The sequence below is a fragment of the Anarhichas minor genome, unplaced genomic scaffold, assembly GCF_050575085.1.
Source record: "Anarhichas minor isolate MPS153535 unplaced genomic scaffold, ASM5057508v1 ptg000007l, whole genome shotgun sequence".
In the NCBI taxonomy this organism is placed as follows: domain Eukaryota; kingdom Metazoa; phylum Chordata; class Actinopteri; order Perciformes; family Anarhichadidae; genus Anarhichas; species Anarhichas minor.
This window is the reverse complement of record NW_027466453.1, coordinates 11,809,858-11,837,470: the sequence shown is the minus strand read 5'-3', so window position 1 is coordinate 11,837,470 and position 27,613 is coordinate 11,809,858. Positions and strand designations below refer to the sequence as shown.

General features: G+C 43.8%; 2 protein-coding genes across 2 annotated transcripts in view; both read right to left on the bottom strand.

Annotated features, from left to right (window-relative positions):
* kcnt2b (potassium sodium-activated channel subfamily T member 2b) overlaps nucleotides 1-22,414 on the bottom strand; it is a 32,790-nt gene extending 10,376 nt beyond the window's left edge. Inside the window, exons 1-14 of the mRNA XM_076085840.1 lie at nucleotides 21,772-22,414; nucleotides 11,668-11,747; nucleotides 10,847-10,949; nucleotides 10,525-10,587; nucleotides 9,724-9,772; nucleotides 9,256-9,315; nucleotides 8,443-8,517; nucleotides 8,156-8,239; nucleotides 7,664-7,758; nucleotides 6,978-7,158; nucleotides 4,052-4,216; nucleotides 3,224-3,360; nucleotides 2,540-2,603; nucleotides 1,689-1,797 (exon numbers count right to left, since the gene is read on the bottom strand). Coding sequence (XP_075941955.1) covers nucleotides 1,689-1,797; nucleotides 2,540-2,603; nucleotides 3,224-3,360; nucleotides 4,052-4,216; nucleotides 6,978-7,158; nucleotides 7,664-7,758; nucleotides 8,156-8,239; nucleotides 8,443-8,517; nucleotides 9,256-9,315; nucleotides 9,724-9,772; nucleotides 10,525-10,587; nucleotides 10,847-10,949; nucleotides 11,668-11,747; nucleotides 21,772-21,860 — 1,354 coding nt within the window. The 5' untranslated portion in view covers nucleotides 21,861-22,414. The remainder of the gene's footprint in view (nucleotides 1-1,688; nucleotides 1,798-2,539; nucleotides 2,604-3,223; nucleotides 3,361-4,051; nucleotides 4,217-6,977; nucleotides 7,159-7,663; nucleotides 7,759-8,155; nucleotides 8,240-8,442; nucleotides 8,518-9,255; nucleotides 9,316-9,723; nucleotides 9,773-10,524; nucleotides 10,588-10,846; nucleotides 10,950-11,667; nucleotides 11,748-21,771) is intronic.
* Nucleotides 22,415-22,681: 267 nt separating this feature from the next.
* On the bottom strand, nucleotides 22,682-27,575 carry qtrt1 (queuine tRNA-ribosyltransferase 1). The gene is made up of 9 exons (XM_076085839.1): nucleotides 27,258-27,575; nucleotides 27,085-27,153; nucleotides 26,825-26,963; nucleotides 26,536-26,730; nucleotides 25,881-26,019; nucleotides 25,621-25,696; nucleotides 25,392-25,501; nucleotides 24,803-24,887; nucleotides 22,682-24,119 (listed from the first exon to the last, which is right to left on the bottom strand). The coding sequence occupies exons 1-9, from the start codon at nucleotides 27,543-27,545 to the stop codon at nucleotides 23,967-23,969; spliced, it is 1,254 nt and encodes a 417-aa protein (XP_075941954.1). The 5' UTR covers nucleotides 27,546-27,575; the 3' UTR covers nucleotides 22,682-23,966.
* Between the last annotated feature and the right edge of the window lie 38 nt (nucleotides 27,576-27,613).

Genomic DNA, 27,613 nt, shown 5'->3' with positions numbered 1-27,613 from the left:
ACCCATCTCTTTAGACTCTGTTGATTCCAATCACAGACTGGTATCAAAGCTGTATGCAGATATGTGCGCGCAGTTATTTGCACCCTCTGCCGGACTGCAATTACGACCTGACCACAGGTCCACCGATTGAGCTAATTAAATCAGTGAGCCGTTATTGTTTGTGTGAGTGAGCTGCTATCAACTCCATGCAGCTACAATGAGCCAAGGTCGGGAGGGGCGGCCGTCTATTGCTGTTCAAAACATAAACTGGGGAGATAATCAATCAACACTCTGCACCAAATTATGTGTGGTTTCTCCAGCGCCCCATGGTTTCCTGCCCTGCTGCAGCATCACACCGACAGATATTTTCTAATGAACGCTGAGCTGTTGTTAAGCTGTGGATCAAATCAAATCTTGTGTCTCTTGCTCATTAATGCCTCCCACCACACTAGCACTTAGTGGGTATATTCCAAGTGGTGTCAAAACATGGGATCTGTACTTAACAGTGATGTCCTTGTGTCTTCTTACTGATTTGCTCCCTGAGTCCACCTGGTGACTTCATTGTTTGAGGGACTTTATAGACATGATGATCATGAACTCTGTGTTTTGTGTTCTTAAAGAGGTCCTTTACTTTTTTTTACCATAGACCTGCAGGGAGTTTATCATTCAGCACTGAGTGGCTGCTGTGTCAAAAGGGCATGACTTTTGTCTATTTGAAAAATGAAAGAGGAGGATATCTGAACATGTCGAACACTACGTCAATGTAAGATAACACAAAGCAATTCATATGCATGATAGAGCTTTCTGACTCCCAGCACAGGAGCGGGAGGTTCACCCTACTAAGCAAGCAGATGATGATATAATACAGAACGGGTGTAAATCATGAATTACCATCTTTCTACCGAACGACTCCTGCCAGACTCACAACCAAGGCCACAGTCTGGCTGTGGCAGTGAGGTGTTTAAACGGCGCTGCAGGAGCAAAAAGGGGAGAGCTCATCTGTCCTGTTAGCGCAACAGCAAAACTCCTCAAAAAGAAGGAGATTTTCTTTGCCAAGGCAGGGAAGTAAAACGTTAATCATTGATAGAGACAGCTGGGATGAGGGCGGCAAGCTAGAATCGAGTTCTCCAGGGCTGTAGGCAGGGAGATGTGTGAGGAAAGGGTGAGAGAGAGAGTTTGGTTCCTCTTCTTTCACTCGGGCATGATTGACTGTCGTCTTCTGTTGAGCAAGGAGAAGAAAGGTCTCTCTCCAAAAGGCAATGTGAAAACTCACAGAATCCCTCAGAGGGCTTTTTAGCCAAGCCGAGACCAATCTGTTCCTCAGAGCCGGGAGGACGGAGAGCTGTGTGCTGCAAAGCCACGCTGATGGAAAATACCATTTTTCAGGCTTACAAATTAAGCTGACAAACTCAGGTAGAGAGGGGCACACGGCGGAATAACAGTGAAGACAGGACAGCTCAGTTTCCTCCGATGTTGTCGTAATGCAACCCAGCAGTAGCAAAACAAAAATGCTTACCTAATCACCCATCTTTAACAACACACAGCTCTAGTCACAAACTGTGCCAGGACATTTAGTAGGTGTCATCCCATTATTATCCGCATTCTAATGTGATCAAACAACCGTACTTGCGTCAAAACAAGAACGGACACGCAGACTTGCACACCTCAAGTCACTGTCAGTGTGTGTGAGTTCACGCTGCCTAACCCACCTGCAAATTTGACGTGGAACTTGTTCTCCGGCTTGAGAATCTGGACGTACAGGGGGCAGTTTGGAGCAAAGTCTTTCACTGCCCAGGCTCGGAGGATGGTCTGATGATCCTGAGAAAATTGGAGATGGAGGGGATTGAGATGGATGGAGTGAAAAGAAGGGCAGGAGAGAGAGAGAGAGAGAGAGAGAGAGAGAGAGAGAGAGAGAGAGCGCGGTAGAAACCCACCTTCAGAGGCATCAGATTGTAGCTCCTCACTTAATAATCCCCTTTAAACCACTGACGGCTCAGTGCAATCAAATGGCCCTTGCAACATTTCAGAGTAATGCAATTCTGATATCTTTCTACACAGAAGTATTTAACGCTGCACAGAACATGTGGCGAAGCCATGAACAGTGAACTGCGTAAAACTGGCCATGAGACAGTTGCTGAAAATTCAGCCAAATGAAAAAACCCGACTAAGAGTTTACAGCCATGCTGGCACTATCACGGCAATGCAGTGCTGTGTAACACTGCACCTAGAGAGGACATTGTTTTCTTTTGTTTTGCACATATATTTTTTTTCCAGTCTGTGTTTATTCTCAGCTTCAGTTGTTCGTACAGTGTGATTAGTGTTTTGGTGAAAAAAAAACATAAAACAAGCACAAAACTTCAGCCAATGAGCTAAATCTGTTTGTTTCCAAAGCTGCTTTGAGGATTTCTTAATGAAGAACTTCACCCCAGAAAACTAAAAGCAGACAGACTACAGTTTAAGGCTTATCATCATCATCATCATCATCAGGCAAGCAATCTTAATGTAGATATTTTGCAGTGCGAGGAGTCACGGCGACACAGGGAAGCAGTGAGGAACGTACAGCAGCAATGCGGTCCACTTCAAACCGGTTGCTGAGGATAAAGCAGGCCTCAGCATCGTCCATCCTGCAGGCAGTTAGTAGAGCATGTGGCCATGGGAGCGAGAGAGGTAGAGAAACAGAGAGAGGGAGAGAGAGAGAGAGACAGAGAATCGGGGAAGCGATGAGGAGAGAAGACATGGGAAGGAGGGTGTTGTCATGTTATTGAGGGAGAGGACAAAAGAGAAAGAAGCAGGACAATAGAACAAAAAACAAACCAATATGTCTTTCAAGCCCACGCTATTCAGGGTTGAGATAGGAGAAGGCGAGGAGAGGAGGAGATTTTTTTTTAACTGGTTTTTTTTCTCCTTTTCTTTCACTGTGACAAAGCTTAAGTTTAAGGTGCTGTGGCTGTATTATCAAAAGCCAGGGAGTACACAAAAAGCATTATGACTCAAACTGCAATTACAGCCATTACTTCAAGGCTGCAGGTGCTTTGTGTATTAATTATGAGCTCAAGCTTCTGCATGTGGGGACTTTCATTTCAAGGCTCTCGGGTCTGTTCCGGCCTTTTTCAAGGGCCCGATTGTTGCAGAATTACTTTGTGATAATAATGCTTCTACAGATCGATATCTCTCGATAGATATGAAAATCAATACGTCTATAAAATCAGACTGTGGAGTGTTGTTTTTGGTCACAGTGACTCACTTGGCCCTCATCAGGTCCTGGTCTTTGAGGGCAGAACCCTGCAGGTAGATGACTCTCTGGGCCCAAAGAGGGACGTGGAGGACCCTCCTCACCTGGACATCCATCTCTGCTGGGCAAAGGATCACCACATAGTAGTCCTACACACAAACACACACACACAATTTGTACTGTGGCTGATGATTGCTTCACAACAAGCAAGACACGGTCACAGGTTATCATTTGTTCTTGTTTTGTTGCCATGTTCAAGTGAAAGGATGTTGAGTAATATGAGCCTGCCAGAGGGAAGACGCTTGAGAGCGTACTGCAGAGGACAGCAAAGAGACATGAGAGAAGCCCATCCTCAGTGTGTGTGCACTTTTAACATCACGAGCTGCTTCAATTACCACACCTTAAACTAATACTTCCCCCCCTCAACAGATCAATTCTGGTGTCACTGTGCAAGTTCATCATTGTGCACAGTGAAGGTTAAACATCCAAGTGTAGGGACTATATGCAAAAACCTTTATTTGAGTGGAGGCCTTAAACTTTAACTACTACCTGAACCTGGTTCTCCTTATAACCCCAGCCCTTTGATGTGCTGAGGACAAATCAAATCAGACACACCATTATTGAACAAAGAGATGTGCACACAAGGATGCACCCTCAGGAAAACACACACACACACACACATCTGCTCCGACATGAATAAGACAGCAGTTTGATCCATGCTATTGCTGAATTAATCGTCTGCTTTAACCTCAGCTGTTCGGGCTCCTGAAGAGGATTACAGAGAACAAACACAGGACCCCCGAACACTTTCTTGTCCTGCTTAACATCAGTTTGGCAGACCTGCAGTCGGGGGTGAGCAAAGAACTCATTGAGGAAGTCCATGAGGAGGTCGATCTTGAGACAGCTGACACACAACACCACGTGTTTCTCCGTCTGCGCCCTGTAGCGGCTGTAGTTCCCCCCGGACTTCTGCCGCTCCATCCACAGAAAGGCCAGCTGCTCGAACTGCATTCAGGACGACATCCATCACATTCAACGGATGGAAATTGGATTAAGTTAGATGAAAATACAGGGAGGAACCAGGTGGCTTAAGAAAAAACAAAACAATGCCCAATATGGAGTAGTGTTTCTGTTTGATTAGGGAGAGTGTTTGGGGTAATAAAGAAAAGTGGACATTGGGTTCAGGACGGTGGCTGAATGGAACATGATAGCCGACATTAACAGGAAGGTAGGTTAAGGAAACATCAATAAGCCTGAGCAGAATTCTGGAGGGCTGAGTGTGTAGATGGATGGTGGGATTTAACAGATGAAGAGATGCAAGAAAGAGCCAAGGGACTGTTTTGTTTTTTAGACATTCCACTGAAAATAGCCGGATATTTTACAGTGAAAAGGCATTTGTTAAATTAGCAAAAAAAAAAAAAAAACACAACTAAGCTTGTGATTGAGCAATAGAATAAGACTGATGCCATTCTCATGTCTGTAAAGTAAGCATGAAGTCACGCCCAGCAACCGGTTACTTTAGCTTAGCACAAGACAAACAAACAGCTAGCCTGGCTCTGTCCAAATGTTTGTTATTTTGAACTACAGAAGGTGTTTTGCAGGTCTTGCAATGGGTATTTTTGAAATCAGATATTAAACCAGATATATATGTCATTGTTTTTTTTCTGGATTAAAGATAAAATACCAATCAAAACTTAAAACCAGTTAGTGGCAGAGACTGCTCATCCTTCCCTCTCAAAGCCCTTAGTGTCAAGACTCTTCTTAATTAAAGTGACATGAAGTCGATACTAAACAGGTGACGAGCTGATGTATTGAACCCTCTGCCAGCTGTAATGGAGGATGTCGGCTCTCGAGCAGCAACAGTATAGCAATGAACGGCTGCTAATGTTTCTAAACATACACCTCAGACACGTCCACAGAATTCAATAGACTGAGTTCATTTGTGCGCATTTTAGTCGGATCGCTTTTGAGCTGAGATCACGTCAGCTATAGTGTTGATGTTGGAAAACACCGTCAGGCACACGTAACCATATTACAATAGCGTTTTTTTCAGCCATCATTTGTGTGCAGCCAGTTCTCGATGGCACCAACTGGGGCAGATTCGTGAGATCTGTTTTAGAGTGCCGTGATTTATTTCAAGGAAAGTCTCCAAATGCAGCCACCAAAATGGTTGGCTTTTAAATTATTTTTTTCTATTTTCAAATCAATACACTTTTCATTTGTTCTCAATATTACACAAAATGACTCGTCAAGAGGTACATGTCCTGTGGTGTGTCGAGGACAAGTACAGGAAAACCAATAGAGACAGCAATAAGAAAAGGACAGGAGCTGAATCCTGATGTGCTCTGTGGCTTCCCTGTGCAGCCTGGAGACCGGTCATGGCGGACACACACACACACACACACACACACACACCACACACACAGGGTGGGGGTTGGAGCTCAGGGGGGCCAGTTTCTAAATGTCAAAGGGTATTTATGGATGAAAGATGGGGAGAGGAAGTGGGGAGGATGACATGGCATCCATGTTGGTGATGCACAGATCGCCATTCCTATATGAGTCGGTTAGTGCAAGTTAAGCGAGTTCCTTCGCTTAACTTGTTTCTTCGTGCTTGTGTCATTTGTTGTTGTGAAGATATTTGCTACCACCAGGTCACAGCTGATGGGAAAAACAGAGCGTGTCCGACAGCCATAATGCATGCGTGGGATGCGAGCCCTACACCTACTGCTCATGTGACACGATTAAAAAGAGAAAAGCTATCAAAGACGTGTAGCGTCATCACAAAATCCAATTTGCAAAAAAACAAGAATGCCAGCAAACCAACTACTGTTTATCAGTAGTGTGATTTCCTGACCAGAGAGGCACACACACACTGGAAATGCGTCCCATTAGCACTTTTGCATCTTTTGGGAAACACACAGTTACGCCAGCTATTTCAGGGATAAAAGCTTTACACAAATATGATGAACAATAATTAGAAGCTGCAGTGCAACTGTTTGTCAAGGTGTTTTCATCAGTCCCTGCAGAAATACTATAATGTGTGAATGTGTGTGTGTAAACGTCTCGTGTCGTTCTCTAATCTGAAGTTCCTTCGGTGGAGCACCTAAATGACAGGAGAGAGATTTGGGGAATTGAGAGAGTAAGGAAGACACTCTCGCCGTTCTCCGAGTAAAAATAGCTGCTGTAAATCTACGTAGGATGCAATGAGTCATCACATTATTGTGCAAGAGAGGAAATTCAAGAATTATGAACAAAGATAACTTTACTGTACTTGAGCTATCCCATCTGTCAATTTGAGGAATGATTTTAAGATTTTTTTCTGATCATTTTAAAGGCCTGACAGCCTGACAGAGCTCCTGTTGGCTGCTCCAAAAGTGAAATTGGAAATAAAATATGAGACGATGGGATCACACAAGCAGTGATGCCAAATTTGGGCCAGTGCAGTGAAGTGGGAAGACCAATGGCCCCTTCCCTAGTTCCTGCCCTCCTTCCTCTGGCACCCTTGCTCTGACAACACCTCGCTTCGAACTCCAACCTTCCTTTCGATGTCAACTACATGCAAATTTTCACGACTGCATCCTTTAAGATTGTGGTACCGATACCACGGTGGCAAAAATCTATCCACAGACACGTTTGTTAAAATCCCTCTTTTAAACTTTGTGTTTTATAGCCATATCTTTGTTTGTTGTCTTACTTTCAAACTTTCCTACTAATTTTTTATCTCCTGCCTGTGATTGCGTTTGAGCTTACCGCCATCGTTTCTCACCTGGATGGGAAGCACGATGAGCGCCACAAAGATCATGATGACCACCAGGAGTTGCGAGGGCCAAATCTGGGGGGTGACATCTCCAAAGCCCACCGTGGAGAAAGTGACCACACAGAAGTAGAGCGAGTCGAACAGGGTCAGGTTGTTGCCCGCTCGTTCGAGGTGTTGGATACCGCAGATGCTGATGGAGGTCGACGGGGTGGGAAAGATGAAGAAAGTAAGAAGAAGAAGTGAGCATCGGGTCAGACTTCACATGCTGGGTGAAGTATTGTGTTCTTTAAAGGATAGACGAGTAAACAGGTTCATGTCAAATGGTCAGAGAGCTTAAATCATGCTGTGTAGGATCTTCTGGATTAGCTCACACCATATATATATATATATACATACAGCAAGCTGACACATCCTCCGCTGCACTGAAGCAATCGCCAGCTGTCATTTCAGAGCAGCAGTTACCTCTCTGCTTTCTGTCTTTTCGCTCAATGAGCTGCAATTTCATTTTTTTCTCTACATGTGTCATACTATTGATTTGCTTCCGTTGTCCACCTCACCCTCTTTCTGCTCTTTTCCTCACCCTGTCCACAGCTGTGTGACACCTTTCACTTCCTGTCCAACCTCCATTTCATGTCTATCTTTTTCTTTCCTGGTTGCCCCTCTTTCAGTTCAGTGTCAGCAGCGAGGGTACCCACCACGTAAACATGAGGCAGACCAGCGTGCTGATGAGTATCACCACCTGGTTAAACATGGCCGAGTGGGTCCGCTGGATCGCCCTGTGGAGATCATTCTGCAGAGAGACGCACACAGATGTGAGGCAGCGCATGGAAACCACAGCAGCCCAAATGCTGCATTGTTAAAGTGCAAAATGAGGATAAAACACAGTAGATAGTAGGAAATATGGCAGAGTATTGGAATATATAGAGCAGAGACGGAGACAGCTTATTAAAAAGTGTGAAGCTTGGATGTCATCGCACAGATGGAGGCAGGGTATGTGAAAAACATAAATACCAAGCCCAAGGTGCCACTAAATGTTTTGTGAGTGTTTTACCTTCGTGGCAGAAAGAGCTGGTGAGCTGAAATGGCACAGACAGAGAGGAGCAATCGCATGCCAACAGAATAACATAACAGCAACGTCGAGATGAAAGTAATGAAAAAATTGGATAGGGAGATAGTGCTTCACTCACTATCATGTTCTCCAAAGCGTGTTTGGCCAGCCAGCAATTGAGAAATACGGGGATGAAGAGGTTTCTGAAGGACGGCAAAATTACCTGAAGAGAGGAGAAAGCGTCTTTGGCTGTCTCATCACATTTTTCTCACATGTTGGTACACAATCACAGAATCTCTCTCAAGGAAAAGGGCTATGTGAGAATGCTGCCTGTCGTGATTTCCTTTCTGTGTTACAGCGGCGGGTGTTAAAACGTGTGGCGCGCGTGCTCTGCGACGCTCGAGTGCTGTCGGTGCTTCCACTCACGGTGATCATGAAGGGAATGGCGCTGATCATCTCCAGAATGAAGGGGACACGTAACACTTGCTCCCAAACGTTGCCCTGGAAACGCAAAGCACACACAGGGGGTCAGGCAACTCCATTGTCATGGCGACCTTCGGGAATTACCACATAGCAGGCCTGATTGCGTGGAAGGGGAACAAATTGACCGGCTGGATCGCCATAGAAGTGGTCGTGATGCATAAAGAGTTATACAACTCCCTTGTGCCGCTTGAGGGAAACAGCAGCATTACTCAGTTTCCTGTGAGCTTTGCCGTTCAATTAAGATGTCAGCCATGGATTTGTTATGCGTCTGCCACGTGCATATGGCTGATATGAATCTGACTAGTGTAGGTGGACAGGCACAGGGTATGTCCGCAGGAATCCGTCACCTCTAAATGCTAAGGCCTCTATAACCCCCAGAGTAATCTGCAGAGTGAGCCCTTTATAGGCTTATAGTGTCAGGTACATCAAAAGCAGGGCAACCCGTTGATGGATCGGCCCCCCCGGTACAGCAACACAGGGTCCTCCCCCTAAAGTCTCTCTGATGTGTCAATAACAGGATAATCATAAGGAAGCCCCAAGGCCCGCTGAGGGGCTTTACAAATGCAGGAGCAAAGGAGGAGCCTCAGGGGAGAAAGGAAAACGTCTGTTTAGCAGAGTGAACACAGAAAGGAGCGCAAAGTGGACAAACACTAACCTTCAAGCATATTGCATGCATGGACGCCCACACACGCCCCACATGTAGACATCAGAGATGCAGACATCACAAAAGGTTGTTGGGGGTCATGAGTTACTCACCTTGTAGCTGAGATACACGAGCAACATAGTTTCTGAAAAGCTGATGAAAGCCACAAGCACCTGCAAAAAAAAAAAAAGAGAGCGAGAGAGTTACGGAGGAATTGAGAGACGCAGACGCAGAGAGGAGTCGGAGAGAGACCGGAGCAGAGAGAAATTAGGAGTCGCAGAGGAGAGTGTGGGCGGAATCAGTAGGCGTGCTGATGATTGAGCTTCACAGGGAACAGATTTAAGAGAAGCAAGAGACAGCCTGGTGTCTGGTTGTGTACATATATGTGTGTAATCACGCCGCACGTGTGAATACGTGTCAGGTAAGGTGATCTGATGTTATGTGTTTCAGTACGCAATTAAATCAACCAATAAATGCAGAAATGAAGACATGCACCACTGTGTGAGTGTGTGTTGTGCATGCTGATATGCGTGTTAAAAGACTGAGGTTGATCTGTTGATCTATCTAGTGATCTATCTGACCTGCAGTGCCCACAGCGGTAGAGGTCTATCCACCCAGATGATCAGTTTCCTGCAGAGCAAAAGAAAAGGAAAGAAAAGATAGTGGGAGACGAGGCAAAAATTAGACCACCAAAATAGACAAAATAAATGTAATTAGGCTGGTCACAACTGAACAGCAGTGCAGTGCCCAGCTGCCAATGTGCGCATGTTGTCGGAGGAAAGTAATATTCACACAGTCAAATGGATATTTACAGCCTGTGAGAGAAAGGCCCTTTTTTCCCCCCAAAGACACCCTGGGGCTTATCGTGGTTGTTTGCCTGCTCTGATTTGCTCCTATGAGTCTGCTGCCTGGAGCAGGAGGCGGCCCATCCCTTTCCTGAGCTCACCCTGTCAGGCTCCTTATTCATTTGGAGCCAGAGCTTAGCCAGTGTCACCAGCCACCAATTAGATCAATAGGTCCCTGAGCAGGAGACATGGCAGAGCCTCAGGTCCATGCGCACTTCCTGCTTTCTCTCCCTCTCTCTTCTGCTGCATATTACATGTTTCATCTCCAGATCACTCGTTGATTAGGCTGCACAGGCACTACATACATATTATGTTGACAGGTAATCCATACAGTTGGATTGTGACGAATGAATGCGGATGTGTAATGCTCAATATCAGCGTTGTGAGTTGCATCAGTGAAGCGTAGTTGCATTGATTGCATTAAACAATGTTTCCGACCATGCGGGCCGGTGTTGCCAGTCCTCCAGGGTGTGCGCTTTCATGGTCATTGTCTTCAGGTTGAAGCCATCACTTCTAATTAGAGGCTTGCATGCTTACCAGTCAAACGCACTCCAAGGACGGGATGACGTGTTCTGTTTGGTGCAGTTTACTCCGCTCCCGCTGCAGGAAAGAAAGGTATATTACTGACCAGCGTCTCTCACCAAAACTGGACCCTCGGCTCAGTCCAAATATCAGTTTTCTCCCCTGATTGCATCTCCACCCCCTCTCGTCTCCCATCCACTCCTTTTGAAGGATACTCTATATACACTGTTATCTCATCTGTTGACCCGGTGCACTTGTTCCTGCTATCAGGCCTCCACACTCGCAAAGACACTGTTTCACCTCATTAAAGCCGGTCTGATATCACCAGTTCTCTCACCACTCCTGTCTTCCGTCTTGCGGGTTGTCCAACAGGACTCTGACAATGTAGAGGAGGCAGCTCAGCACTTTCAGAGAAAAGTTAAACATTCGCACTCGTAGACCTGAAATGGCAGAAAAGAAGACAATCAGTTATTATGAATAAGTATCAGCTGCTGAATTTGTAAAGACACATTTTATTAGACTTTTAATACGAAAATTAAGCTCTGTACAATTATTTGCTGCATACACCCAATACAAATAATTGGAGGACAACACAAACAAAACAAACAAGAACAGAAGCGCTCGGGGGAACCGACAGCAGCTCAGAAGCCATTTATAATCACCACCAGTGCCTCAGACTGTTCATCAATATATAATTCATCACATATTTTCAATAAAGCATTTGCAGCCATGCTTGAAAAAGGTTGCCTTAATGCAGCAGAACATGTATATAGTATTTTATCTTGTCTGCTGAAAGTTAATATTGTATCTCTTTCACCTCAGTTTATGTCGCTAATACTGTTATTGAAGCAGTGATTCAACCCCTTAATAAAAACAGACCAAAGCTACAATTATTTATTACTGTTTAATGCCTGTATGCACACAAGAGAAAATAAACATAAAAGGAATGACATGTCTATAAATGAGGACACAGAGAATCTAAATCACCACACAGACGTATACAACAGTCACAAAGAGCGGACAACTGGTGATGCACAGCAAGAGCGACAGCACACCACACACTAAAGAGAAAGACATCTCCTCAATGAAAAACAAGAGCAACATCTCCATACTGCATGCAGACAGAGAAAAATGGGATCCAAACAAAATTCAACTCACTGGATCTTTGGTTTTTGATGAAGAACAGCTTGAGGCGCTCCTTGAAAGTGTTCTCATTCACATAGAACTCTACTTGCACCCTAGGAGAGGCGTGCAGAGATGGGCAGAGACAAAGACAGGGGGGGGGGGGGGGGGGGGGATGAAAGAAGAAAAAATTACTTATTTTATGCAGTCAAGTCAAGGAACAGAGAATGAGAAGAAACAAGTGGAAGGCTGGGAGATAAAAAAGAGAATAGAGCAAAGGTTGAAGACGATTGTGTGTTCAGTGGAGCAAATTTGAGACAGAAAAGGTGATAACCATTATTTGAACCCTGAAAAGTAAGGAAATAAGACACAGTGGCTGGCCACATTACAACTAATGGGTTTTGGAGGAAATGGTGTTTCTGCTTGTCCGCCCATAGGCCCAGACAGCTGCAGTCAGACTCGTTATCTCCACTGATTAAATATAGAGCAACAAATTACTTCCCTCTGATGTTTCTGCTGAACATGGGAGGCCATAATTACTGTTCTTTCTCCCTTTCGATTCTGGCACCCTCCTGTTAGAGGGACACACACACACATCTACTGTACAGGCCAAAAATATAAACCTGCAAAGGGGTCATTAGGATTATTACACCATTCACTTGGCCATCTGACATGGACGCACATGGAGAGACATGATTCAAATGACAAAGAGCCACTGTTACATGTCTACAGGCACATAACCAGACAGACTGTCGGTGACTGTGCTTCCTGTCTGATCACCTCAGGGGAGAAGTCTCAGTAGCCGTCCTTTCATCCTATGGAGGGAAGAGTGGATGACTCAGGTCGAGGATGAAAAAGGCCCGGCTCGCTGGTGGTCTCCTCACAACGCACGAGACAGATGAAAGAGAGGCCGAACAACTGCAATCCATTCAGTCAGCAGGAAGAGGAAGCGATGGGGAGAGGGAGGAGGGGTGTCTTCCCAGGGATCCAGAGTGACGCTACAACCAGCACTCCACATGGTCAGACCCACACAGACCAAGACCAACACTGCACTTTCCCAGCAACATTTGCTGGTGGAAAGGGGGGGGGGGGGACTTTCCTCTTTGTTTCTATGGCAACGCGGGATTCGTTGTCTTTTCCCCTCCGTCTCACATGAGCAGATGTGAGCAAACACATACTTGTGAAGTGTGTTCAGCCATCTGTGCCGATAGCCCGCCCCAACTTGTTGACGGCTCTCTTCGCTCTGAGCAGCCTGCCGACAATAAGGCTTTTGAACACATGATGGGAAACAGAAGAAGAGCATGCAGATATGCACAGCTCCCCACGGCTCGCAAAAGCTCAGGGGTGTGTGATTGCACCTTTGGATTAGAAAATGACTCGTATGAATTGCTGTAGAGATGGGACACCCTGCAGTTGTGTGTGTGTGTGTGTGTGTGTGAGGTGGGTCGTACTGAGCTAATTGATCATATGACTGAAGAAGTTCTTTCATGCACAGAGCAATCAAACAGTCAATACCATGGTGGCAATGAGCACACGGACCCATTATCACCAGTTGCTAGATTAAAAAATATTTCTCATCCATATAAAAAAAAAAAGTGGTGAAGTAACAAAATACATGCAATGGCATTATGTCTTTTTTTTTTTAATAAGTGTAACTGTACTAATCATAGAGCATGTTTTATAGATCCTAATCATAACTTTAGGGATTCCAAACAGTTGATGTTCAAGACTAAGAAAAGCAAGTAACATGAAATAAAAGGCAGCTGAAGCGTAACTTATTGTTTTTTTTCCTCAGATAAGAAAACATGCGGGTGGAAATTCAAGTATGAACCTATTGGTAGAAAAGTCTTTACATTCAATGCAAAGCCAGACTACAACCAGAGAAAATGCTGGACTCACTTAGCACTTAACTACGACACACACAATCCTGCAAAGGTCACTATCGGTACCCACAGTCAACATTTGTCTGTTTTCATGGCGTATACACTATTTCTTGTGCAGTATTAATTAGAAGATAATCACATAAAACCAGGTTTATTCCAACAATGATGTAATCAAGATGATCAAATTACTATTTATCAAGAACTGAAGGCATCCAGTGTTCTAGCACACATAACAAATGATGGAATTATGATTAGAAATGTGCATTTAGTTACGTTTCCCACAGCAAGATAAAATCATTGCCCACCTCAAGCTAATGTCCTCTTTACAACCAAATCCATCAGGCACTGCACCTCCACGCCTGGCCATGACATATTTTTTCAAATCTCCAGTCTATTATTGCTTTAATACACTTGCGGGGAGATGCGTTCCTAAATCCATCCATCTGTGCATTTCTTCATTCATCAAAGTGCTTAAAACCTCCTCAAACTCTGTGAGAAGACGCTGTGATAACTTCCCGGAAGAACTGGATGATTTCAAAGGTCATTTTGCCCTTGATGTGTTTCTCTTTCCACTTGAGTGTACAACAGAGGATGAAAAGTAAAGTGGAAATATAGTCCAATAAAGAGTTGAGCGGTGGGATAGATTGAGAGTCGGGAACTTTAATCTAAGGGGAGGATGGGGGAGAAAAACACATTAAACCCTCTGGACAACAGCCACACATCAGCCCCCCAAGGCCTTCAAAAAAGCACAGGAAAAATAAATGATTAGATAATCGTTGAGAAAAACTGCTTTGGGATACTGTTGGGCAGGAAAAAAAAATATGTTGCTGCAGGTGTATCATGAGAGAATAACCCCTAAAGAGGTCCTCCTCTCTTTCTCTCTGCTACTCGTTCAAAATATAAGTTTATCAAGCTAATTATTTTTGAGTCAGGCCGCTAAGATCATCTCTTGGGCCTTAATGAAGCAAGAACAGCAGCTTAAACAGCAGGAAAGAAGAGAGCATGACTAAAGGGGCATAGCATTTCAAATCTGAGCCGAGGGAGAGAATTTGTATTTCTGAGAGAGTAGAAGAGAGAGAGAGAGAGAGAGAGAGAGAGAGAGAGAGAGAGAGAGAGAGAGAGAGAGAAATAGCACAGACAGATGGACAGAGAGACAGAGGGGGACATGCGGAGGAGGATCTTTGAGAGGGAGAGAGCTGAACCTTGTTCTCCTGCTGCTTCCACCCATGCCTATGCTCCATAATGACACAGCACTGGTCGTCTAATGACAGTGAAAGAGACTAAAGAAACCTAAATATGCGTGCACAACAGCAGCATTGGCTCATCACAACCTCCACACACAACTCAGAAATAGAATTCGTAGCAGTGAAGTAGAAAAAAATAAAAAATAAAAGAAATAAGGAGCGAAGCCAAGTGAAAAAATACACCCGGTAAATGAATTAATGGAAAGCAAGCAAAAATGGAAAAATCATATTTGGAGTAACTCCTCGTAAAAAAAATATATAATAAAATTCTGAATAAATATTAAAACAGTGTGTGAGGAAAGAGAGAGGATGAATCTGAATGTCCACAGTTAAAAGAGAAAAATCGAAGCAAATCCAGACCTGTCAGGTGTATCATTGAAGAGAGATGGAAACCAGACATGCACTGATCCAACTTTTTCAGCCCTGATATTGATATCTGGACTTTTGGTATCAGCCGATACCGAGTACTAATCTGATACCAGTGTTTAATTAATAAGCTGTAAGCCTCGCTGTGTGGAAGCGACTGGTAATATTCCTTTATGTGTAAGGCAACATCAGGCCTGACTTAAACATCACTTTTTTTTTTTTTTTTTACATAGATACAAATTATTATATGTATTAAAACAATGGTATCCAATACCAGATCAGCCTATTGTCTCCGATATCCAATCCAGCTAATTAAGTCAGTATCAGACTGATATCCGATATCAACATCAGTATTGGTGCATCACAAACATTCATAAGATGTACAAAACAGAAAAGGGCTGAGATGAATACAAATATTTTTAACCTATAAATGGTTATAAACGCTATTTTGAAAGAAGTTGTTCCGTTGATTGGAAGCTTCTAGAGCACTATTCTATAGAGAGATGCTGATGGCCATAACCCAGATTCTAGTTTGTTTTTTTTACTCAGCAGCTGTATTGCTGCTAAAAGGGCCTTTATTCAACATTAAGAGCATTGATATAGCAGCAAACAACTATTCGCTATGTAAAGATATAGTGGAGTAACGTCTGCCTGAGCAGAGAATGAAGTCTCTCTCCCTTTGAGTGTGGCACTATCCGAGCCTCTCTGTGCTTCGTTTTTCAAAGCAGCGCTGGCTGCTCATGCCTTTTAGTGCACACTAGTGCACGTGAGCGTGCCCCACTGGCTGGCTCACAGCCACCACTGTCCACCGCACTCATACGACTGATGACGTAATCGTAATCGAAGGGTGGCGTCCCCTCAGAGTAACACTGTCTGTCAGCACTGTTGCTGTTGTTTGCACTGTTAAGGCTTTTAGCACCGTTAGCTGGGAGCTGTTGGCTCAGCTGTCACCATGTCGAGTGTCGTGTGGAGACAAAAAAGATACGCTCCAACTTTTGCTTAAGATAGATGGTGTTGATAAGGGATCGATTTGAGAAAAGAGGGCACAGCTAAAAGAGCAAAGGGTGGAAAAAGGAGACAAAGACACAACTTAATAAACACAAGAATATGCACAGACTCCAAATGAGGTCAGGAGAAATGCAATGGGATGACAAGAGGCAAATCAGTTGCGCATCGCCGCAATGCGACTGCTCTAACAGCTGAAGAGAGGCGAGGTGTACTCTGCTTCATCCAACCAGTGGTTGACAGGACAGCTTGTCCCTGACCCGTTTACACAACCAGCACTCACAGTGCACTGTCCTGATGCCAGGTGGAGAAGAATAACGGAGGAAAAGAAATGAAAAACAAGACTATGTGTTCACATCCCCCGCATAAAAACAAAGGATCCTTTTATTCTGGCAAAAGGCACATTTTTAACACCGACAACTCAAAAGTTAATGCCGACTGAACTGATTTCTTTAATAGCACTCATTGCTGCCAGATAATTGATTTGAACACTCCAATGAAACAAGTAGGAACGTAATGATGACTGAGACCTTTAAAGAGTCTCTTTCTCTCCTTGTCTTTTTATATAACTAAGGGAGCAAATCAACCAGTCTCTGTTGTGACTGATTTATCTATTAATAGTCGACTACGTACATATGTCTATAGACTCCAACAATCACTCCCTCTAACCCACTAGCCAGGGCAAAATAAACAACAGCCATCATGTATCACACAATGTATTGACAGTAAGTAACGTGCACTGTAGCCTTTACTCAGAGCCCATTTAAACTCTCCATATTTCATCAGTGGAAGCGCTCCAGCCATTCCTCCCCCCCGCTCCCTGACGTAAACCTGCCTTGCCTCATCCTTTCCTGATATGATCATACACTATACATTAGTTATGTATTCCTTTGTTGACCTGAAGGATGAACAGAACACAGCAGATGCTTCAGCGATATAGACTTGGGTCCGTGATTTGCTCACTGAAAAAAAAAAAAAAATGCAGCAATCATCCCTCTTTCATGAAACAGAATATGGCCTTAAAGTGATGCACAACTCACATTATAAGCCATCCAATGACATTCTATCCCTTCAGATTACATTAGCCTCGGATGTGCTCGAACGTTTAACATTTGATCGAATCACCGTGAGATATCAATCTGTTTCAAAGTCGTCTTCAAACCAACGCTTTGACGATGACATGTGCGAGAAACGTAAGAGGAATCATCTCCATTGCCCGTCTCTGGTGTCTCTGGGGCTGCTTGGATTTGAAAAGCCCTGTGGTGTATCAAGCTAACACAGTTTGGGAATAGGGGAGCTGTGATCAGTGGACAACCGTGTTTGTGATACCCCACAGCAGCTCCCTGCCCCCACCCTGATGCCACGAGGCCTTCCAGCAACATTGAACGCCAATAGAGCCCAGAAGTGCTCGGACTCATGCTACTCAGCCCCATGGCTCTGTTAGTATCCACAGCAGGAAGGCTCTTAAGTGTCGACAGTGCTCGTCTAACCGAAAGGCTGGTTATGGAAGTCAATATCTATCTTATTAAAGCCCAGTGGAGGCAGAAGAATCTCTAAAAATAAAAGAACTATAGATGAACACCAGGCACACGCCCTGCTTTCTACATCCTCGGGCTACTGCTAATCAGTGATAACAATGAAAAAAAATAAAGCTAAACATATATACAATACGTGTCCACATCTTTTACTGCATATAGATATTTTAAAACATCTATAGCCACAGAATGCAGAGGCTGCTGGAGTACGAAGAACAAAGAATAAAACGGCGAATGGACTGTCATTCTGCCTTCAGGTAATGTCTTATCTTTACTCAACTGTACACAGCTTTCTCTCTCAGAGAGCGGCGGCTCATGTTCATCAGGCATCATGTGCACAATGTGCTTTGCAGACAGGTCACGCTCAGACTGTATATGAGCTCTCCATCCTCCCACCGTGCCCTCTCATTTGCTCTCAAGACGGACCCATCTTTAATGATCAGGCCTACTGGCAACCTTTCAACTTCCCGCCAGCATTAATTAGGATGTTGTTTTCATACTTTAGTTTCTATTAGCCATACTCAGTCTAGGTCCCCAGCTTCCAATCGACTATTCAGAGAACCCCAAAATGATTTTCCATTAGCAACTGGGTGTTTTTACATTAACTTCACTTTAGACGTTGACCGGAAGAATCATGCGCACAGCGGTTATGAGGTCTGCATGCCCCAACATCACCCCTTCTCAAATCTGATAAAAGTCACCTTTTTGTCAGAGTAACTCTTTTCATCATACATGCCATCATTAGCATTGTTAATACCCTCCCTTTATGCCAGCCCTGCAAACACGATGCATAATACATCCATGATTCCAAAACCCTTGACGGAGTTGACTGTCAGATTTCTAAACTGCCTTTTAAATGATGTGACTGAATCTTATATGAGCTCTGAAAAGCTCAATAAAGGACAACAGCGTCCAAAGCATACTCAAAGCATAGTAAAACAGGTATGGGTATTGACAGTTTTGATGGATCGTGCTTTACATTGGCCTTAGTTCATTAAGAATTAATTAAAAATTAACGAGGAGGCAAAGGGAGTAGCTTGGGGATTAAGGATGGCGGAGAGACTGAGACAGAGACTGAGACAGAGACTGAGCGAGAGACGATGTGGAGGCGACAGCCAATAAGACATTGTTTTAATGACAAAAGGCCGTCATTTGTATGATAATCCTGGACTCTGAGGAAAGCTCCCGCTGAGGCTTTCTGTTGAGCAGCAATGGTGACTCTGTTGTTCTGCATTTCATTTCACTTGTAACTAATTATGCATACACGCTGTGCTGGCAGTCGCGTGTGTGTTTATAGTATGTATAGTATAGTAAGTGTTCATTTTAGGCAAAAAAACAGACTGGCAAAATCGTAATCATCAGCCTGCAAAAGATCTGGATTTAATTGTTTAGTCATCTGGCATTTCCTCAAATCAGAAGCCTCTGACTCAGTGCCAGAAAATGTAAATGTTGTCGGAGTAAGAACGGTTTCACTAAAACGTTGCTACTTCTTTGATCTCGACACATTCACTTTGTCAGCCACAACCTTGTTTGAGGTTATGGATTCGGGAACTACACAGATGAGGATAATTGGCAGTTGTTTGCAAACTTAGAGCAGAGCCCAATTCAAATTCTGTCTCGGAGAGAAGGCTCGTTTCCCGTGTGTGAGCAAACGGAGTCAATTTTCATTTATGTTTATTCTAATTTGAGACAATTTATATGCAGCCAATGCTGGAGTGCCAAGGACAAAGTCCAACATGTTTGCATTTTTGTGTGTTTTAGACAAATTATAAAGTATATACTATTTATGAATATACACTTGAAGGTCAGGGGGGCAACCCCAACTCACTCAAGCACACACACACACACACACACACACACACACACACACACACACACACACACACACACACACACACACACACACACACACACACACACACACACACACACACACACACACACACACACACAAACAATAAAGAAAAACACTGTCAGAGGTAGAAAAGGGAGGTATCGGTAATAACAGTCAGTAACACTCAGGTGACAAAAGATTGGAATCTTTTGTGTGTGAATTAAATTATTAAATCATTTCCCATCACGTCTGCGCTGAAAATTGCCACACCCGAGATGCTTTCAATGGCTTCAACTAAATGTATTCCACTGAGTTACAGGAGAGCTCTTGAAAGACGGAAATGGTATGGTAGTGGAGCCACTTCAATTAGAACTATGATGTGTGTGTGTGTGTGTGTGGGGGGGGGGGGCGAGACGCATGGACACAGACTCAGCTGAGATGAGAGGGCAACAGGGAAGCGGCCTACAGAGGATGACGGCAGAGGGATTATAAGGCTCAGAAATGCATGTTTCCCCAGAGCAGAGTGCCACCATATGTGTCAAGGAGATAAGTTATGCGAACACATGTTGACATTTTGATGCGTGTGAGTGTGTCTGTGCTGGGATGCGTTGATACTGTATGGAGCCATCTGTGCACCTGTGCCCATTGGGAACGTCTGGTCGCTTAAAGCAACTCCTGGATTAATAGACCACAGCAGACAAACTCTGTGTGATTCAGCCCCAATTAAGCTTTCTGTCACCATCAATAACAACTCTGGCTTTCCCTCTAATCAGACCATTTTAGAGCAGCTAATAATCCCTGGGCAATGGGATCAACATCGTGATCCTCTGTCAATCACTCTCTCGCTCTCTCACAAGCGGCGTTTGTATAAAGCGGATGCTCAGACACACACGCGCACACATAGATTGAGCTGTAAACACACACACACACACACACAGAAATACAAAGGACTAAATGTCTATAGTCTATACAAAGGCTCATAATTAAGATATACTTACTATATGAAACACTGCACTTGACATAATAGCTCTGCAATTTGATAAAAATAAATGGAACATACACAGCCCACACAAGTTTAATTTAAACCTCAGAGAGTACATTATCCATTATCCATGTTGCTGTAAACTTGTATCTTTTTCTCGCCTCTTTTAGAGGACGAGGAGCTTGGATTATAAAAGTCCTTTTGTGTAACAAGCAGGGACCCCCCCTTTCATTGAACCTCCGTAATCAGGTGAATGAGGTCACGCTGAACTCTGGTTCAGAAACATTAGTCCTTGGGAAAAAGCGGAAAAATTACAAAAGGCCAGAAGAGCGCGACGGGAGAGAGAAGGCCTGTGTAGGCTGCAGCTGTGCAAAAGATGGCCTTTCAGAGGTCAGGGATACGGATACACACTGTAATGGTATGATTGATTAAAAAATGGACAATGCTTGATAGTTTTCAATAATATTCATTATTAGCATGCAGCAGTTTCTCTGTAGTGAAGCCTGGCAATGGCTGAACCCAGATTGAACACCTCCATGCTTTCAATGGCAAGTTGGCCCAATTATCTGATTCGAAACACCCAGTCAAGTCCACAAGCAAGTGTTTTGGTCCCCATTTCCACCTAGCAACAAGCGATGCCAAGCATGAAACTGAGGTTTAAGGTTTTCTATTACACAGCATAATGAAATGAGCCAAATCAAGCAATGCATATCATATAGCATTTCGAATCTTCTGCCCTGCAAATGGAGAATCAAAAGGTTAATAACTAAGGGCACCCACTTGACATTGTCTGTCCAGGTGGCAGATGGATCAGCGAATTTCAGCAATTATGGGAGGAGAACATAAACAGAGTAACATACTGCCTTGCTCGTTCTTCATTCCAATCCTGGTGGATGCTATCAAAGCTTGTTTTCATGTTTCAAATATACACTTGTGAGATGCGCCACCTACATGGCATGAAAGTAAATGAAATACATATTCCTCAGTGAATCAGTCTCTCATTCTCCTTAGGTTTTCTTTTATATGTGTTTTCTTTTGGTGGGATAATGTAGAATTAGCAGCATTAGCAGCAGCCGTTTCCGCGCACACAGGGGAACGAGTAAACCTGTTGCATTCAGCACTGCAGGCAGTAGATTACTCCAACACACGCATACACCTGAATCAACGAGATCACAGAGAGAAATTGCAAACACATGTGCACTTTATAGACGAGATTGATATGATGCTCTTATAGCGCACAGATGCGCAACGGATTCAGTGCGCCGTGCGTAAACGATGCAAGCATCCTTACCTGTCGTCGGTCTGCCAGTCCCCGAGCAACAGGTCTCGGAACCGGTACCGAGGGGGCAGCGGGAGCACCTCCTTTTCCAGTTCGACCATGGTCTTTCTCCTCAGAGCCCAGATATAGAGACAGATATCACCGCAAACCGCACCTCCACACCGAGGAGGTGGAACCCCCCAAAACCAACTCCGTTCCGCTATTCAAAATGTACATTAATAACGAATGCATTGATACACCTCATGGCATCGTTTTCGACCTCCCTCCTAAACAGAAAAAAACAACAACTCTTCTTTGTTTTTTGGCACCCGTCACAACGCAGCTCTACTTTTCTTGCTACCGAGGCAACAGGTCGAGGATGTTCATCCGTCGGTGCGTATGGGGGGAGGCTCCACTTTTACAGTGACAGCTGGAGAGCAACTGGTTGTCTCTCAACACCAGCATCCTCCCTGCCTGAGCTCCGCTTGGATGCACTGGCAGCAAATGTGTAACCAGCCGCTGGGGACGACTGTTCTGTTGCGACGACTTTTCATTTCAGGAATCGCAAAAAAAAAGCAACAATTTCAAAAACAATACACGCACAAAAAAAATCTATAAAATTGTACAATAAGCGTTCTCTGTTAACATAATAGCTACTGTAATCCTGAATGATAATCTGTCACACATTCGCGCGATGCCCATACTTCTGTGGAGACGTGCGCGCATCTGAACGACGATCACGTACATAGATTATTTCCGCACGGAGAGCTAATTTGTTCTTTTCTTATGTTAGACGATAATTAATAATAGCAGTTTAAGGAGGCACGCATGACACGCCTTTCTAAAAAGGGCTATACACGAGGATACATCCAATGTATTTAGTGCATATTGTCAACTAAACGCTGTTGCTCTGATAGATAAAGAAATGAAACACACAGTTAAATCAGAAGATATTCTATCTATTCTAAAACACCTCTTCTCATGCATGAAACGTAACCAGTGATATATTTGAAAAACAATACAAGCATTATGTACAAAACTAGAAGTTCTTCTGAAAGAGGGCTATTCAAATATAAAATGAACATTTCAGTCATCTCTCATTTTAACTAATGAACAAACACTTGTGTTTAAGGGTGTTAACACTTGTTATTCACCAAACACATCATTTATTTACCACAGTGTTGTGTTAGATATTAGATGGCCTGACACTCACTACATGTCACAGGTTTAATCTCGTGGAGCCTGTGGTCATAACTGACACCGTAATGAAATTAAAATGTGGTGCTTGTGAGGACTGTTGACTCAAAGCCACAGACAACAGGTGTTATTCAAATCAACTTCCAATGATAAATATTAATCACCCACAACCGAGCCTTGATAAAGCAGCACCTCTGTAAGCTGCAAACAAAACCTTCACTCAGAGGGTGAAAATGGCTTATTGCCCATTGAACGGATGAGAAAGGGCAGAATAACAATGGATAAGAATGAGTTGATAGTATTTAAATGCACGCCGAGTTAAGGTTGTGAATAATTTGGATATGGATGTTGTGTGCCCTCCTACATTTGAGCTCATATCTCACTGTTATCGTATGCGATTTCTACTTCGAGACAGCTGAACAAATGAAAAAAGCTGAAAAAATTCATAGCATATCATTCAGTTTTACAGTCCCTTTGCTCTGGTTTTGCCCTCTGGTGGTCATCATGACACAAAGCACACAAGCGGTCGTGATGGACTTATTTATCCGTTCAGTTATCTGACAACCACATGTCCGTGAGGACGTCGGTTAAAACACCTGAATACAAATACGTTTAATCATCCTGTGCCTTTGGCAAAAATGAAATACCAGGTTGACGGAAAGGCAAAACATTTCATTTCAAGTGGGTGGGCCTATAGCTCTGTAGCCATGGTAACAACAAAAAGTGTCTGAGTGTATCAGAGGAGATAGTTCACGTGTTTCAAACCTCATTCAAACCCCATTCAGTCTCACATCATCGTAATGTGTACCGAGGACAGTTTGCAGCGGCTGAGTGACGCAAAAGACAATCAGGCGTTAATGCCTTCAGACCAAAAGACATTTTCCTCATCGCCAACAAAACTGGCAATTTATATACAAATATAAACAAAGAGTAAAAACAACAAACAATCACTCATAAAAAAAAGCCATTTAAAAATCTTTCAGTCAGTCTTTGACATCCCCACTGAGAGCACGACGGCTGCCTCCCAAGATCTATTCCAACGTAACGTCGACGGAGGCCAGAGCGTCCACGGCCCAGCCGGGGTACTGGTCCCGAGAGGGAAACATTCGCTTCATGAACGTCCGTATGAACTCGGGGAAGCAGCCGTCCACGATGCTCCGTCTCACAGAGCGCATCAGGGTGAGCTGCAAAGAGACATGTTTGATGATTGAAAAGGAAAATAATGCGATTATTGATCTGCAGTGGGACATCGTCTCGTCTTCTGCAACATGAGAGTGCACGGGTCTTCAGCAAGAATGTTTACATTCCACCATGGCAACATTAGAGGGTAACATGTAAATGTTAAATACATTTCACGGTAGAGTGGCGGCCCAACATTTTACGAAACCAAGAGATGAATATGTTGCATAATCAGACATTATCCATTTTGCTCTCCTAACATGAACATTATGTTTCGGGACACATCTGTCACAAGAGGAGACTCTTCATGGTTTTGATAATGCCAGAGCAGCAAAGCGAGTTTGTGCCACTTTGAGGTACAGAGACTACTGAAGCATTAAATGACCGAGGCGACGACATAATCTGAATGATGTCGCATACTTTCATAAAGTTCAACATCTCTTGTCAGAATTCTGTCAGAGCGATAAAGACTTGAAACGCATGATGTCAACTTGTGGCTCTGGTTGATAACTCTCAGTGGCAGGATTGCAGATTAACGCAGGAAATGAATGAACTCATAATGGCACACTTCATACAGTTAAGATATATATCTTCTTTTTTATATTTTTGATATGTGGTCAAATGTTTTTGTTGTTTAATCATGATGTCATCTCGAGTTATGATGTGACGTTAACTGTTACGTACTGACCTGGTAGGCGATGTTGTGGATGGTGATGTAATGCATGGCTGCAGTGTCACTCTTAAACAGAGCGTGGAGGTAAGCCCGACTATGTCTGAAACAGAAGACAGGCTTATGATTTACATCATTACACAAAATAAAAAAAAATAAAAAAAAAATATATATATATACACACGCACACAGAGAAAAACATGATGAATACATTTATGGATGATTTTGGTGGAGATCAGTCTGTAGAATGTGATGTATACACTCAGACACCTCTGCAGCAGGACAATACCTAATTCAAAATGGTATTTTGACATTTTGCCTTAACACAAATATTGCACCTCCGGCAGTCGGCCATATTGGATTATTGTGCAGCCCTAGTTTTATTGCAGAGAATTTACATCATTAAAAAATACATGAAACATGAATTAAAAAGTATTGTACCGCCAACACATCCCTCCTTTATACCAAAGAGAGGTAATTGTCTTTTGGGCAAACAAGTCAAATAGGGTCTTCTTGTGCACTAAAAAATGCTTTGAAAAAATGACAAGACTTATCATGTGAGCAAACCCTAGGCTAGTAGGATAGTTTTAGTCTGTTCTTGACTTACCTCTTGCACGTGGGACACGGACAGTCTGGGTCTATGGGCTGGAAGTCCTTGGCGTACTGCTTGTGTTTTACCTGGAGAGATCCCCAAGGAACCAAGGCAGAGCCAAACCTCTGCCAAAAAAAAAAGAAAAAAGAAACATGACGTCAGAAATCAGTTTTTTAAGTGGAATAAAAACCGCTAAATTAAAATGTATAAGGGACTATCAGTGTGTGAGGCAAAGATTGCTTACTGCAGTTCGGGTGGGGAACACGCAGTCGAACATATCGCATCCCAGAGCAACACACACCACCAAATCCACGGCGTACCTGCAGATCATACACACTGTCAAGGTATAAAAACATAAAGCCCATAAACACAACAGTCCTCATAAGATATTTTAAGCATACAGAATGAGCTTTTTGACTCTGGTTTTGGTTGCTCTCGATGCAAAGAGTGCTGAATAAATATGAAATGAGTAATGTAACCCGATGCTTTATTAGGCAAACGTACCCCACACCCATGAGGTATCGAGGCTTTTCTCGCGGCAGGTGGTCGGTGCTCAGGGTGACCATCTGCCAGAAGTCATTCTTCTCCTCTCCTCCACTCAGGCCGCCGATGGCAAAACCGGTAACATCGCGTTGAGTCATTTCTGCAGGAAGAGGAGGAGATATCTAAAGCACAGGTTTGAGCCCTCATCATCGGTGTCGAACTGTTGAGAGGGGGCGAGTTTATAACTAGACCTGACATGTAAGTGTGAACGTGCGTTTCTGTTTTCTTTGCCGAAACGACGACTTCTGCCAAATATCGTTGCACAATATTTATGCACTTTAAAATTTGACAGTAAATATCTTGATTCCTTTTCACAGCCCGATACGTTGAACAAGGCTTTTACCGTCAAAGCCGCCTGCCATCTGTTTGATTCACACATTCTTCCTCGTCGGATCGAGACGTAAAGGCTTATTAACATTCATGGAAAAAAATGGAATGGAGAGAAACGTGACGTGAACTTTATAGTTCTAAAAAATTGTAATAATTGGATTTTCAAGGCATTTTAAACGTGTTCTTAGGCTCCATCCAAATATGATCCAATCTTCCAGCATACTCAATCAATACCAAGTATACAGGGACAGAGGAAGGTAATCAAAAGTAGAAATTGTATTTTTACCATCTACACAGGCCTGGCGCAGCTCTGCATTCAGCCCTCCCTGGATGATGGCAAAAAGGTTCTGTTTGTCTGGATTTTTATTGGCCGCAATGCAGCGGTCCAGCCAGCGAATGGATCGATGCATGGCCTCCTCCACCCGAGGTCCTGACACGGTACTGCTGACCACATCGTCCAGCTGCATCATGATGTCCGACCCTGGAAGAGAGAGGCCGTCTTTTAGCTACTGGGAAACTGAGAGGAGGGTCCAAGTTAGTTAATACTGATTGAAAGTATTTTGCTCCTTGCACACCCAGACTGTTCTGTATGCTGATGGACTTCTCAGGGCTTAAGAGGATCTCTTCGCCATCATAGGGGGACTTGAACTTCACGCCTTCCTCCGTGACCTCCGAGAGCTCAACAAGAGACACCATCTGAAACCCCCCGCTGTCCTGTAAGCAGAGCAAAGTCAACCACAAGATGTCAACACAGAGCTCATCGACTACCTCTTGCACGTTTGTGAATGTGTAGTCATCACCTGCGAGTGGTTGATTTAAGAAAAGCTACACTCACAGTTAAGAGATTCCTCTTCCAGTTCATGAACCCATGTAAACCATTGGCTTTCTCGATTAAATCAGGCCCCTGCAGGCAGTGGAGTTAAAGTAGAAAAAACACATTTGGAGAAGAAAAGTTGTCATGAATGCATATAGCCAGTAGTGCTACTGTCGTAGTGTTGCTATGCTTACCGGTCTCATGCCCAGGTGGTATGTGTTTCCAAGACAAATCTGACAGCCAAGACCCTCAAGCTGATCCACAGTGATCCCTTTCAGAGTCCCCTGAGTACCGACAGGCATGAACACCGGCGTGCTGACGGCACAGTGTGGCAGTATCAGATCGCAAGCTCTTGCTTTAGTCACTGGGCACTCGGCAACGATTCGCAGAGCGAGAGGAGAAGCTGCAGACAGAGCTTTCTTCACAGACATGTTGTTTTCTGAAGTATTTACATCGGCTCCACACTCTGTGGTGGCGGCCATGTTGCAGTGGACACGTGACGTTCAAGCGGCGGCAACTGATAATCGCGTTGACCAATCAGAAACGAGCA

What these genes read in the sequence shown, in the direction of transcription:
- qtrt1 (XM_076085839.1), bottom strand. Translation starts at nt 27,545, where the DNA reads ATGGCCGCCACCACAGAGTGTGGAGCCGATGTAAATACTTCAGAAAAC. An exon ending in GGAAGAGGAATCTCTTAACT is followed by an intron (nt 26,964 to 27,084) that starts GTGAGTGTAGCT and finishes CTCTGCTTACAG; the next exon opens with GACAGCGGGGGGTTTCAGAT. An exon ending in CCGTGTCCCACGTGCAAGAG is followed by an intron (nt 24,888 to 25,391) that starts GTAAGTCAAGAA and finishes CTTCTGTTTCAG; the next exon opens with ACATAGTCGGGCTTACCTCC.